This window comes from Notolabrus celidotus, chromosome 4 (genome assembly GCF_009762535.1).
Source record: "Notolabrus celidotus isolate fNotCel1 chromosome 4, fNotCel1.pri, whole genome shotgun sequence".
Taxonomy (NCBI): domain Eukaryota; kingdom Metazoa; phylum Chordata; class Actinopteri; order Labriformes; family Labridae; genus Notolabrus; species Notolabrus celidotus.
In genome coordinates this window covers 15,859,377-15,874,520 of record NC_048275.1, presented here as the reverse complement: position 1 = coordinate 15,874,520, position 15,144 = coordinate 15,859,377, and the positions used below count along the sequence as shown (strand labels likewise).

Sequence of the window (15,144 nt, the reverse complement as noted above, 5' to 3'; positions counted from 1 at the left end):
AAGAAGATTAGTTTAAGATTTAAAATGAGTTCTACAGCAAGGGAAAGTAACACAAATGGAAAACAATAATCTATATAGATGCCTTTACTTGGTTTTTTGAGCTAACTTCCTCTGCCATTCTTAATTTACAGGGTATTTGCTGCCTTGGTGTAGCATATAAGCTAAATTGTTTTAATGCATTTCTCAAAAAGGGTTTGCTCACTCTGCCTGCTGAGCAATAACTGGTTAGCACTACCCAAGCTAAAAGTTAAAAGCTAAAAAAAAGCCCCGTTGTCCGTCGTAGCCCCTTAAAATTGCAAGCCCACAACAGCGCCATATTGCTGCTGAGCCTCGATTACGCCTTTATACTTTCATACTGATCCCATGACAGTATAACATTGGTGTCTCAGTGTGTCATCTCACATGAACTAGGCATCACAGAAGCTCCAGAGGAACACACCCAGCATGGGCTCCATATAGGTACACACATATTTAGACATGTACACTCACACACAGTGCTGTTGTGCGCTGCCAGCTCACAGTTATCCCATATTAGCTGCTTATGGCACTACCCCTGTTGCTAGCACAGTGGTGGGACGACATGGCCCCCACCATTACAGCTCTAAGACATTCATATTGAAGGTGCAACATTACAAGGACAACGCACATTTAACTGCCAGTGGGTTATTGTGAAACAGTCAGATTTTATCTTTAAAGATAATGGTTTGGGCTCAAACAGAGAGTAAACACGGATTGCAAAATAAAATAAAATATGTAGACTCCAGTACTCGATGCTGAAACATCTACAAGGCTCTTGGGTTATAAAGCATTTCACCAAAAGCCGCTAAAGTCACACTTTGAGTGGGTAAGTAACAGGCTACTAGCCTAACACAGTTGGGAAGCACAGTCTAGTTTAAGCCAATCGCAGCAAGAGAATAAACATTTTGCTAATTGCTGACTTTCTATGGCATTGAGAAGTATATTTTTATAGTGTGCCACAGAGCAGGCCCTAACCGACTTGATGCCTTAGGCAAGGTTTTAACTGGTGCCCCTTGTATTGTAACAAACTCCAACAATCACATCACATATACACTGAAAGACAACTAACATCTAGCTTTATGTTTTACAGGTTTCCTTTGTTTTAAAATAAAAATAACCTCTAAAAGAACATTAATAAAATGGTAACACTGATATTCAGCAGGAAAATAATCATACTATTTCAAAATACATAATGTAATAGTAGTAGAATTTATTCAGTCATTATATAGCACAAGCAGTTCTTTCAGCCAATTAGCTGCAAAGTTTGCTAAGTTTTTAGCTAAAAAAATAGAATCAACCTCCTCTTCTAGCTGGTACAAAAACTCGTACTTATCAGATATAATTTGATCAAGTGACAAAACAAGAACACACTACTTATCACACTTGTATTATAAATTTGGGCTCTTTCCTGTACTCATTTTGCACCATCTTATAGGAGACCACTGGTAATCAGATGATACATTGCTTACGTCTCAAAGTCCAATATAAAAGAGCCAATGTACTGGTTTATATCAGGATTATCATTAAGTTATTCAGGAAAAAAAAAGTTAAACTCTGACTCAAGATCTTTGTGAAGTATTTCTCTCCTGTCTATCACTCTGCTGTCAACTATTGAACAAAGTCCCAGATGCTGAAAAAATCAAAACACTGTCAGTCTTCTTTGACACAGATGACATGCTCAATATCTCATCTGATTGATGAGGGAGAAACAGGTCATTTTTTTCAGTTACATTCTTAATAGTGGTTGAAAATGTCAGTGCAGTTGTTACTTGGCACTAAAAGAGCAGCACTTAAAACATTAAATCAGCGGATGACGATTTAGCATCAATGGAAGACACTTGAAAAACACACCACTTTTCTCTTTCAACAATCTGTTGTTTTCTCAAGGACGTAACTGTTTGATATAATAGTCCAGGGGTGTTGTGTTGTAAATTTCCTTTATCTCATAACTAAAAAAAAGAGACTTCAACATTTTTGCGGGTTGCCACTGGCTTGGAGTGATACATGTTATGCAGTCCATAATGACTCCTAAAATTACAGATCCTTTCAGCCGCTGCATCGGCTCACATTCAGACAGTAAATGCAAAAAGACAGCAGTGTGCTTGTGTTGCTTGCTTGGTGTGTGAGTTTGTTTATATAGCTGTGTGTGAACAGTACTTCACCACTGAAACTTGCAGTGAGGCTGTTGGCAAGTGTGTACAGTGTGTGTGTGTGTGTGTGTGTGTGTGTGTGTGTGTGTGTGTGTGTGTGTGTGTGTGTGTGTGTGTGTGTGTGTGTGTGTGTGTGTGTGTGTGTGTGTGTGTGTGTGTGTGTGCAGTGTGCCCCATCTGTACCCTCTGCTGTGCAGTTATAGCTGCGGGAACACTGCCAATATCTATTCTCCCAGATGGGTCCTCAGTATGTGTAATGTGTAACTATGAGTGCAATTTACTGGACGAAGACTACTTGTATTGTGTTTGTGTATATGTGTGTTTGTGTGATTAGACTAATAAACAAAAAAAAGACTAAAATATTGTATTTATTTTTTATTTGAGAACCGGTAGAAGGTAACACTTGCATTAATGTAGAGCCCTATAGAGTGTAAAAGACGAAACCTCCAGCCTGGATATTAAAATCGCTCCAGCTTGGCTCCGCCGTAAAGGCAGTAAAATAAGACAAATGTTTCACCCACTCTGTCTGAGAACAATTATACTGCATTTCTATTAGCAGCCTCCTCCTCCTCCTTATTAACAAAGCAGCACTTCAGCACCCAGCGGGATTAGAGTCAGTGATGAAACCATTAGAGTTGAACTGGGAGAGTGGAACAAGCCAGTGGGCTGAAATATGATTAAAACATCATAGAGGATGAGACACGGAGAGGAGAAAGAAGTTTCTTTCGCACTGAGGTGAAGGCAAGTTATTCAAGAAGCACATTCAAAGTTCATGATAAGTCCGTATCACAGAGTTTCTGAGCCTGCTTTTAAGTATATAGCCAATACTATTACAACTATTAGTGCTGCAGCAAACAGACTAAAGGATGTTACAATTTCATTTAGCAGACGCCTTTGTCCAAAGCAACAAATATCTGAGAGTGATTATAACCCCAGCAATGATCTACAAAGGAGGACACAACCTACAAAGTGCCACTGACTGCTTCCCAATAAAGCACAGGTGCTGACATCATTTTTGTAGCAACAAAATAAATAATCATCCAAGTTCCTAGTTAATGAAATATCATCTTTATCATCAAAGGCATCAACCATCCCTTTGACATCAACATCATCACTAGCATTAATATCATTAAGTGTGGAGGCAAGTCATAAAAGCTGCTCGGTCTAAAATGTAAAAAAGGGACTTGGTGGATCAGATGTAGTTGGATAGTTTATTCCACCATTGGGGACTAAAGACGAGAAGAGTCTAGCTTAAGCGTGCAAGTGTTCCCAAAAGAGCTGGGTCTTTAGCTTCTTCTTAAGAGGTAGAAAGGGACAACATAATGTGGTCTGGCCTTTTTGACACTTTTTCCATCTGTCCTCCTGTTTGCACATAAAAAAACTATGTTCTGTAAGAGTCTACTGAGTGAGGAACAGTAAAAGCAACAGTAGCGTATTACCAAAATGGCAAAAAAATATTTGGCTTCAGATCCGTTGAAAGAAATTGTTGAAGGTCTTAAATGATGTGTCATTTTTATTGGTACTTGTTACATTTTAACATCTTTATGCTTCCATTTTTTATTGAAATTAATGTATTTACTTTCTATATTGTCTTTTACAAAGCACTACCTTGGTAATGAAATATGTTCTTTAAAGCTGTTGCAAGAAACTTTTGGTTTGTGATGAATTTGGCGCCCTCTGTAGGCAAAGATGCATGCTTTGACACTTTCATGATCTTGTCCAGTACATGGCAAGGTAATATTCTGTGACAAAAAAAATCTCACCCTGCTCTCTTTCAACAGTGAAATATGTCACACCTTGAGAATATATATTGTTCAAAATGTAAAAGTCTGTTTCCTCTGTGCTTTCAATCAACTAGTCTTACACCTACCCCCTAGCAGCGGTTTCAGGCATTTAAAATTACAATATATAAATTGTGAGACCTATTGCGGGTGGTCTTGTTTGCTTTTATAGGTCATGAAAAGGTATCAGTATCAATTTCAATCTGCTTTTACAAGCAGTTAGAAAATTCTAACAGGGGCTTTAAATAATAATCATAATGGAGCCAGTGCGCCTTCTGTTGGATTATAACTCCAGAAACAAGCTGGTAAATACACCTTTTCTTAGAGAGCATTTTACAAGAAATGAATTCATGCTCAATAGTGATGACAATTATGTTAAACTTCAATATAGTAATAAAAAAAGGAATGTCTGTAGGAAATGTGATATGATTCAAATATATTGTTCAGATTGTTAAGTTGCTTTATCACCAAACACATCCCAACTTTAATTCTGCATTACTTCTCCAGAGAGTTTGATTAGAAGCATATCCACTCTTATCTTTCTTACTTTCCCCTTGAAGAAACTAAACATAAAGTTATCAGGAAATCAACAAAAACTAATCCAAGTTAATTACACACATGAACAAAAGCTGCTAAAATAAGCCTGTCACATTCAGGCGCATACTTGAGGAAACGTTAACAATTTTGGATAAAGCCTAATGAATCATACAGGAGTGTTTTGCATCTTTAAGGGGTTAAAAGGTCAGTGACGGAAGCTGCAGGTAGATGTGCAGCGTTAACTGATGCAAAGATTTTCTTCTAACAAAAGAAGTGATACAATCATGGTTCTCTTTACCAGCTGTATTACAGATGGAACTGGAGCCTCTGAAAAAATTGCTTCCGTACCTTTTCGTGTATCTCCTGCGTGGACTGGGCGTCGCAGAAAGCCACTGTTGCCAGATCTTTGAGGATGGGCATCTCCACAGTGCAGTCGCGCCCATCCAGCAGCGCCACCAGGGGGCGCGGATGCATAGGCCCATTCATAATCTGGGGCCGAATACCTGCAAAGGCAGAGAGAGAGAGAGAGAAGAGAGAGAGTTAATTATTTATGTCTTGCACACACACAGTCAAGTGAGCTTCAGGAGAGGCTCTAAAAATGTAAGAAAATAAATCCCAGCAGCAGGAAGTGTTTACACAGATCACGACTGTGTGTTTTGTTTGTGTGCGACACGCACACCTGAGGATGTGCTGCTCTCTATTTTTAAGTACCATCATCATCTCCCTTACCTGGCAACACTGGACAATACCACACACACACACACACATACTCACAGACACGCACGCTGGTATGAATACCCCCATCTCTTGCTGCTATCCACACTGTTACCAGGCAACAGGTCCTTTCACCCCATGAGGTCATCACCTCCATTATCCTATCATCGTACAGAAATCTGCAGGCCTTCAGTGTATGCTACTGTATCTGCATGTGCGTGCATCTGCATAGTTTAAACCCTTTGTTCTGACCAATTATGAAGACGTTCAGCAGGTTTTTAATGATCACATTCAAACTGGAGATCGTCTCAAGGATTGCACTTTAAACTAGAGTTTTTTAGTGCTTTGACTCTGACCTCACCTCACATTAGGTTGTGAAGAGGTCAGCGTTTTGGGGAGAAGGGACTAAAATTGCTGGAAAATTAAGCTGTACAAAAAGATGGATGATATGACAGCCCCCAAAAAGTGAAGCAAAAACATAAAGAACTAGGGGTCAGTTGGCCTAGCTGTCTAAGCGCATGCCCTTTGTACAGAGGATGCAGTCTTGTGGCAGCGGTCGCAGGTTGACTCCTAGCCTCGAACATTTGCAGCATGTCTTCCCCCACTCTCTGCTCCCCCTTACCGACTGGCTGCAGCATAGTTCATAAAGCCCGCCTCCTCCATATTAACAAATGGTACATGGGTCAAACATTAAAATAAAAATAGACCTAAAAAAAACTTTTGCCAACAATACTTTCTCTCGTTTTGGTTGGTTGATTTCATGTTGATTTATGTCAGTGTTTATTTTTCTGAGAAGTTTACTTTTTATTATAATAATTTGTTATTAGGTGTAATAAAAATAAGTATGATTGAGAGCTCTATTGAATAATGTGGCTCCTGTGGTGCTGTGTGCACCTGATTAGCAGAGGAGGAAAGTTCAAAGAAAACTCATAACACCAAGATAAGAGTCAACTGTGAGCATCTGCTTCAAACCCACAAAAGAACACTGTGGACTGTACAGACCTGCACAGACTCCAAAAACATCACCAGCACAAAGTGTCAGTGCTGATCAAAGGATATTTTGGCTTCACTGTTGTTCAACGAGAGGTGACTGAGCGTCATTCATTTTTAAATACAGTCAGCGGCTTCAAAGCTGAAATGTTCCTGTTTTGAGAAGCCTGAGTGTCTCACTTGACTGGTTCCAGCCTGTGTCAAATTCTTTCCCCTCAAATCAACGAGAATCTTTTCTGAGGTGATAATAAAACAGTGTAACATTAAAGGCAAAACTGTGACAGAGTGGACTCAAATTCCTCCAAAAAGAGGGAAAAAAAGAGGGAGGAGAGAAGGAGAAAGTGGGGGTCCACACTCCACCACTCTCTGGCTCCCTGCTGCCTGTTGTCATGGTGATTAGAGGATTTGGGCAGGATTATGAAATATTTTATTTAGTGACATCTGCGCTGCTGGAGAGGACATCCAAGCCTGTGCGCTCTGTGTCTGTCTTAGAAGTCTCGTTCATTTGGGAAGCAAGGATGGTGTTTGTGACCTACACAACTACAACATGCTAACATATGTAGTTTAAATATGATCACATGCCTTTATGGAGAAAACAACACAAGGACAGAGACAAAAGGAGCATGGAAAAGAAGCAGTGTTTGGTTAGCTTTAATTCTGCAGCCATGGGCTCTTTTTCTGGTCTGTTGAGTTTATCGAAAAGGTTGGACTGATTACTGATCCAAGTTCAAGATGGAGTTCACTGGTGCAGGTCTTCGATTCAAAGAAAACCATTCTCGAGCTATTTTCTCGATCAGATTGTTGTTGGAATGATGAGGAGATTGGACCTGAATGCTATAGTTCTGCAAATGCTCAAGCAGTTTTATCTTTCATGACAGTTTTTAGATTTGAGAGATTTTCTGTGGTTCCTTTTCTAGCTTTGAAATAGGTAAATAGCTCTTCCAAATATTTCCTTTTAACAATCAGAATTAAGCAATTGTTGAGTTCAAAATAGATATAGGTCTTCTGGTTATCTCTAATGTCGCAGGAAAAATGATCACACCATGCCCACAATATTGATAAAGCAGACTAGCAAACATTTGGGTTGCCTAATTCTTATAAAAAATAACAACTAGTGTTACTTTTCAGAATTTGAACAACATAGCTGCTTATCTAGTCATGAAAGTTACTGAGAAAAACAACCTTTACTAACCAGGCTATATTTTATTTATTTTTTAAGTTATATTTTTGGCTTTTTTGCCTTTCTTTGATAGGACAGCTGAAGAGAGACAGGAAATGGTGGGAGTAGAGAGCGAGGGAAGACATGCAGGCCGGGAATGGAACCAGCTACCCCTGCGACGAGGACTGTAGCCTCTGTATGTGGGGCGCTTAGACCGCTAGGCCACCAACGCCTCAACCAGGCTATCTTTAACATTACCATGCCCCATTCAGAAAAACAAATAGTGCCAAATATTAGCATGCTATTTATGAGGAATGTTTTCTATTACTAAAATATGCAACATGCAAACTTATCTGTTAGAAAAAATTACTCTAAATGCAGTGTACAAACTGAATATTGACATTGCACTGTTTACAGGACAGTCACTACTGTGCTGCCATGTCATCTAAAGATATATAGTGTGAGGGTGAAAAATCATAGGCTTTAAGGCACATGCATGACTGACATAACAAAAGGAAGAGCCCCACGTATTAGAATAAATGGATGAAGAGCTAGCAAGATGAGCAGCGTTTTCATATTTTTGACAAATTTTTGTATTAATCAACTTGATCATCAGAGGTGTTCTGTGTGTCACATTTCTTCTAATTCAGTTCACTTCAATTCAAAGGCTTTTCTAAAATGATAATATTAGGTATAGTTATGCTAAAGCATCAAAGCTCTCTATTTTGTTTCTACCGAACTGCAGAGAAAGTTGAAACAATCTCAGACATCTCAGACACAAGAAACTGATTGTGAAGCAAAACATCTCTACGAGCAGCAAAGACGACTTCAGGAGAAAAGTTGACAACTCAGTAAGAAAAAGGATGCGGAGGAGAGGAGTCTGGTGATGTTTGAAAGAAACCTTGAGTTTACTTGTATCATTTCATCCCTGAAGTAGTTTCGCTTAAACTGAACAAAAAGACATTTTTCACTTTGAAACACTCTAGTTTTATTGGAGCTTAACCAAAACTCTTGATTTTGGAAATGATTTATTGAGCATTTAAATCAGCAGAGTGATTCTTACTCGTTAAACTGCTTAAAACTTGCTTTGATGAAATAGTATTCTTTAAGTTCACACTGACTTTTTTCTTTATTTCTCTTTCTTTGTCAAATTTATGAGGTGAGAGTTTGAGAGCCACTTTATAACTGTGTTTTAAAAAACTCTGTATTAAATTTTATTTTATTACAGCTGTTAACAATATTGTTATATTGCAGCACTCTGTATAACAGCAGCGCTTCATAAAAGTCTAAATTGTGTATTAAAAAGAGAAAGAACAAAGGTGCATAAAAAGAAAAAGGTTAAAAGAAGAAGTGACCTCGATCTTTCTGTTCCCTTTTTAAAGTATAATCTGAAAGCATTCATTATTCACTGAGGGAATCATTGTGTGTGTGTGTGTGTGTGTGTGTGTGTGTGTGTGTGTGTGTGTGTGTGTGTGTGTGTGTGTGTGTGCGTGTGCGTGCATGCGTGTTTGTGCATGTGTGGTAAGTGTGTGCTAGCGATGGAAAGCGCAGACAGGCTGCCTGCCAAACGCACCTGTGGCTCCTCAGCTCTCCCTGCGCCCCCTCATCACACTCCTGCAGAGTTCATTATCACAGCTCTGACTGACTGAGGAAGAAACTACTTCCATCATCTCCAACAGTGGCACACCAAGGGGAACGCACCGCTACTCACACAGGAACACACACACACACACTGAACACAGGATGACATGCTCTCACTGAATACACACAGAGACAAGATGCAGCTGGTGGAAAAGGCAGCGTCACTTGTAGGAAGTAGGTCAAAATGCTGTTGATTAATTATTTCCTGCTGGTTATTAGCCTCTCCCTGGACTAATAAGGCAGAACGTGGCACCGCATTTAACACATGATGAATCTGCGGATAATTAACGCCTAACAAGGCTCTTAATGAGGGTCTTAATGACTCGGATACCTGGGCAGTGATTTGTAGGAGCTGGTTGGTTTTTTAAATCACCGGAGCTTCCCTCAGTCAAAGAAAACACTGAAATGGTATGACCGTGCGTTCATCATACATGAGCAACTGGGAGGGAATGTTTAAACAATAAACAAAGCGTATGGCTTATTGATAAGGAAATAAACACACACTCTGATGGAAAGCAGTTGTTGACTGAGGCTCTGTAATGGTCTCTTCTCTCCGTCCCTTCAGGGATCGACTGTCTCATCAAAGTTAATGAGTTCGGAGGCTTTGGTCTCTACTCTCACCGTGTCAGAGGGACACATGCACAACACAGTTTAAGTCGAGCTGTAAATGCAAACAGATCAATCCCTAGAGTGTAATCAATCCGGATACAAAAGATGCGTTCAAGTCAAAGGTGGAGGTCAGGATTTTATGTTTCAATTTCCACCCTTCAGCCTCTAAGACATCCAGGTGCACGATGCCAAAGTTTCTTTTCTTTCTGTCTGCAAAAGTTAGTAAAGGTTGTTTGTTTCCAAATGCTTCCATGTCATTGATTTCCTGAATAACCTTTTTCCCAACCAGCCTTTGGATAACATTGGTAACATATTTTGACATCAATCTACATCCATATATGGTGTCTCTACATTCTGGTATGTTAAGTTACATTTAATACTGACAATACACTTTGCATTGCATTTTAGTTGACAGTTTATCATTGACAATGTTAGCCTCTATGGGTGCTGCTATTGATGTGCAACAGCGGACACTTATTCCTCACAGTCAGAGTAGATTTGCTGCACATTTACCATAAGAACTCAGACTTTGACAGAGGATCTGTTGCAATTTTTGGGTAAAACGTCAAAAATGATTGATATCCAAGTTGCCCGGAGCACATCAAAAGTCTTATGGGAGTATCAATGTTAACGTCAACAGCATCAAAACCCCCCAAAAAGGATCAATCACAAGGTCAAATCTCAGCTGCATCAACACTCCTTTTTGTGCATCAATATTTGCAACTCTTTGTCTAAGTAAACAACATATGGCGCCTTCTGAAGGTAAGCTCTGTTCAATGCGTTCTCATCAATCTTTGGTTCAATAAGAATAACTTCATTACATCACCGTAACCAGACAGTAAATAAGCCAAAGCACCTTGTCCATCTGTCAGGAGCTTAAAAGGCATTGTGTTGTAAACCGACCACAGATCATCAGCTCTGGTATATGAACTGTATTCCTGAACATTTTATTTTTTAAGTGCAAGCTTCAATAAACTCACTGTTAACTACATTGACTGTCTATTGAGTCTATGTCTGATTACCATGAAGTATTTATTGATCTTTGAAGAATATCACAGACTCAGAATTATCTCACAGCTGTAGTTGACTGTAACAGGTCATCTGTTGATATAACGTGTAAGCACTCACATAACTGCTAATGGTTACCTTATGTCTGTGTATTTCATATGATTAACTGAAATGAAACACATTTTCATCAAATGATGGATGAGTAGAAGGCTGTGAAACACTTTCTCTCTAACCACAATAAAACAAACCATTACACTCAGTGGAGCCTTTAGTGTATTTGGCTTGCAAGTTATGGATCAATAAACTGGATAAGAAGGAGATCATAGTTGAGTCTTAGCCTATTACTTCAGGTTTGGTATTTCAACATCTAGTGCCGTCATCCAACTTTGTCATGGAAAATATTGAAACTGATCTAACAAAGGCTCTATTGGCAGCCTGTTGTGGTGTGCAGCATTCAAGTCATCAAATTATCTTAAGAAGACTATTAAAGGGGCAAATAGAAAGTGTCATCATTTTTCTTCTTTTCTTTGTTGCCACATGACCCCTGAGGAAATGATGCTGCTTCCAGCCTGTTTATAATTACAATTAAGTATGCAGGTTTTGGATTGGTCTATTATTTCTTGCATGCAGCTGTGAGCAACATTTAGCCACCTCAGGACAACGGTGATTTCCAGTCTCTGGCACTGTTATTTCAGGTCGCAGACTAAAAAGTGTCTCCCCCCCCCCCCTCTGGTAGTGGGGCAGCTGTGGTTTGTGGGGCTCAGTGGGTAGAGTCGGTCGTCTATCAATCGGAAGGTTGGTGGTTCGATCCCAGCTCCAGCAGTCACATGCCGAAGTGTCCTTGAGCAAGACACTGAACCCTGAATTGGTCCCTCTGTTGTTCAGAGGTGTGTGAATGTGAACGAATGAGATCTACTAATACTGATGGTCCCTCACTACAGAGCAGCCTCTACCATCAGTGAGTAAATGGGTATGAATGGGTGAATGTGACGAGTAGTGTGAAAAGAGCTTTGAGTGGTCAGAAAGACTAGAAAAGTGCTATGTAAGCACAAGTCCATTTACCATTTACCATTTTGGTATGGTATGAAATGGTATGCAATGTATAGCATTGGGCTTTTGGGCTGCATTGATAGGTACTAAAAATAACAATTAAAAGACAATCTAATTGCTGCCTGATGGTTTTGTTTGGTTGTGTAAATCATATAAGTATCATGAATTTCAGATAGTGTCAGTCTTGAAAAATGCTCTTTAGAGAATGTATAACTCTAAAAATAGATCAGGTTATTTTCCTTTACTTCCCTGAACTCTTGTCTTGCTGTTTTCTCTCTGTTTATATCCACCTCCCTCTTTCCTCCCCCCTCTGTCTCCCTCCCTGGTTGGGTCTGCACCAGCCGGAGAGTTTGGCTGCAGCTAGCCAGCCACCCCGCCCGGCATGCAGAACCATCAAAGCCAGAACTCTCCCTGTACAAACACAGGGACCCACCCAACACCAGACAGAACAACCAGACTCACTTGTAATGCACCATGGAGCCATTTTTCAAGAGCCTCCTTGCTGTTAAGTAAACTTCAGTGAGCAGCAGAAACAACATGACTAAAGATGGTTTATATTAGCGGTAAAATACTTTGGCTGGTAGTCTTGGGATTTAAAAAAAATGCAAATTGCATGTGTTCAATTTCCTGTTATTGTACCCAAAGTATTTATCAAAGAACAGCGGCCAGAGATGTCTCAAAGCCAAAAAAGTAACATAGGAACAAAGCCAACAGCTTGACTAACTAAATCTGATGTCTGCTCAGTGTGACAACAGATAGTCTCATCCAGTCAAGGTCATGTGTTGAGACATCTCTAGAGGGAAGCTTGATGGGACTAAAGGTTGATATCATCCTTTAGCCAATGCTAATCTCTAACTGAATCATTCTTCAGGAAGTATGAAAACTTTTGGCAGAGCTGGTAGGAGTGTGCTTTCAACCACTAATGGATTACAGATGTTCAAAACTAAAACAACTTTCTGGATTCTGACAACAGAAATAGAAGTCATCTTTTAAAACATTAGAAGAAAATAAAGAAGGAGCTCCTTGAAAAAAAAAAAGAGTCTCTCCTTGGTGAATACGATCTGATGTGTAATTCTCTCATTTGGAAGCAGCGATCCTGGAGAGGCAGCCCAGAGAAAATCCAATGCCAGACACTGTGAGTCAGAGTTTTTAGAGAAGGATCTTTTTCCTAAATAGAGCGCAAACAATCAATAAAAGAAATAAACCTTAGCTCAAATCTGTGGCTTTCTTTAAATTGGCATTTAATAACACTGCACTACATTGGTTATCTTTACTTCTCAGGCTCTATTTTCTGACAGATTGAGTTTTGGTTTTGTGGTTTCATGGACCTCTGATGTGCCTCCATTGATTTGCAAAGACTATTTCATTTGGAAGGTAGCACACTCCCTTTGGATTCACTTGTGGTTGTTTGTGAGGCTCTTACACTCTGTCTAAAAAGTTAAATGATTCTCTTAGGGACAGCAGAGCAGCATTAACCTTCCTTCACTATTGTGATATTCTGAATAATTACCATGTACTCTGCCATCTCCTACTCTGTTAATAGTTTCTGAGTCGCAGTAGTAACCTCACCTCACAGAGGAGAGTCACACTTTATACTCTCTTTTATAACCCCGTGTCTTTGTCAACTGACTCCACATTTCAGGTGATTTCTTCTAGCAAACCCCCACCACCCACCGACTTATTCTTCTCCTCCTGCTCATTTCCAGACGTGATGAAATGCTGCTCAATTACTCAAGCCGGTGCGATACATGCCATAGACGAGGCTCCCACGCCGGGTCCCCGCATCAGCGGAACAATAAAAATCTGCAAAAACAAAAGGAAGTGAGGAAGATTTTCCATGGCACGATGATGTCAGGGCCACAGCGGCGGTCGCTGAGTTCACAGCAAGCTTTCACAGAAAATACTACTCTGCAGTTGAGGCAAAGCCAAGATGGGCTCAAAGGGGCTTAGGACCAACAGCTGGTTCTGGTTACCTAGCAACTCCCAAGCTGGGGGGCCTCAGCGATGGGATGGTCTGAGAGTGAAAGGAGGAGGAAGGGAGGAAGGAGGGGGGGGGGTTGAGCTGGTGATTTTGTGGCAAGTGCAGCAGTGACAGAGGAGAGGAAAAGCTTCATTCCATCCAATTTACCAGAGACAACCAACCTGGCAACCCAAACTAGGTCGGCTTGGTATGAGAGAAAAATTTTGAGGTGTTATTTTGTCATTTGATGCGATGATACAAATGGATGATGGTATAAAGAGAGTTAAATAATACATATTTAACAGCTCATATGAGCTATAACTCACTTATTCAATGTCTGCTTCTCTCTGTGTTTTACAAAAATGTGATTGCAAAATGTCCTCCTTTTTCCAAGATAAATCCAAAAAGTATTTTTTATTCACTATTTAATTCATCTGAGAGTGGCTTACAGCTAGCTTGAGCTTTATCTTATTGAATCAAAATCAAGTAAAAGCATGACTATTCATTCAAGAGCTCAACCCAATAGTAAAAAAGTACACCTGCTGAGAGAGACAGATTTTTTTTTTTAAGAAATAGAATTTCTCATTTATTGGGACAAATTCAGACTTTTGTGATGTGCTCGGTGCAAATGCTCATATTGTGATAACAATGAAACAGCGATTTATTGTGCAGACCGACTGCAAACACACACACACACACACATATGTAGAGATTTGGCTGCACTTAGCTTCACACACACCCACAGATGATAGCCTGTAATGATCAGTGATTATCAGGAATGTCACCGATTGTGTTGAATAGAATGTTCAAGGGCATTCACAGCTCTCAACGCCAATGCTCCCTTATTCTCTGTTCTTTGCTGCTAGTTGTGTAAGTCCACTTACATGCTACTTCTATAAAAAAAAAAACTACATTACACTGTGTATACATGTTAACAAGAATTCGGCGCCGTCATTCTTGGGAGTGTCTACTTTCTCCAGTGTGTTTACGATCCCCTGGCATCTGTAGAAAAACAGGGGAGGTGTAATCTTTTCTTTGGCAGCCTAGCTTTCTCCAGGCCCCCACCGGACCCTATCTGCGCCCGGCTACGCCACCACCACCCCGGCCTGTCTCTTGTTCCACTATGTGGACACACAAAGACCTTGTTTGTCCTCCCCCTGCCTGCCCTCCTCCAAAACTTATCACCACCCAAACGCTGAGCCAAGAAGGAGTGAGGAGAGGGAGGGGGGGTTGAGAAAGGAGAAAGGAAGGGAGAAATTGCATGGTAAAGTGTAAGAAAAAAGAGAGAGAGAGAGAGAGAGAGAGAGAGAGAGAGAGAGGAAGAAAGAGAGCCATGAAACACACGCTGACATAAAGATATCACAGGTGGTGTCAGCGGTAAATACGACACAGAGTGAGAGAGGGTAGCATCCATCCATCAGCAGCTCCTCTTTAAACGTTGTCTTTTGTGCTTTGCCAGCACGGCCTAAAAGCAATCGGGGTCCTGAGACAAAAGCAGCTGTCAGAGCTGATGAACAGCGGACGCAG

The 15,144-nt window shown here is 40.3% G+C and overlaps 1 protein-coding gene across 1 annotated transcript in view; it reads right to left on the bottom strand.

Annotated features, from left to right (window-relative positions):
• Nucleotides 1-15,144, bottom strand: part of ctbp2a (C-terminal binding protein 2a) — a 41,263-nt gene that overhangs the window by 7,790 nt on the left and 18,329 nt on the right. The window contains exon 2 of the mRNA XM_034681814.1: nucleotides 4,835-4,989. Within this exon, the coding sequence (XP_034537705.1) occupies nucleotides 4,835-4,989 (155 nt within the window). The remainder of the gene's footprint in view (nucleotides 1-4,834; nucleotides 4,990-15,144) is intronic.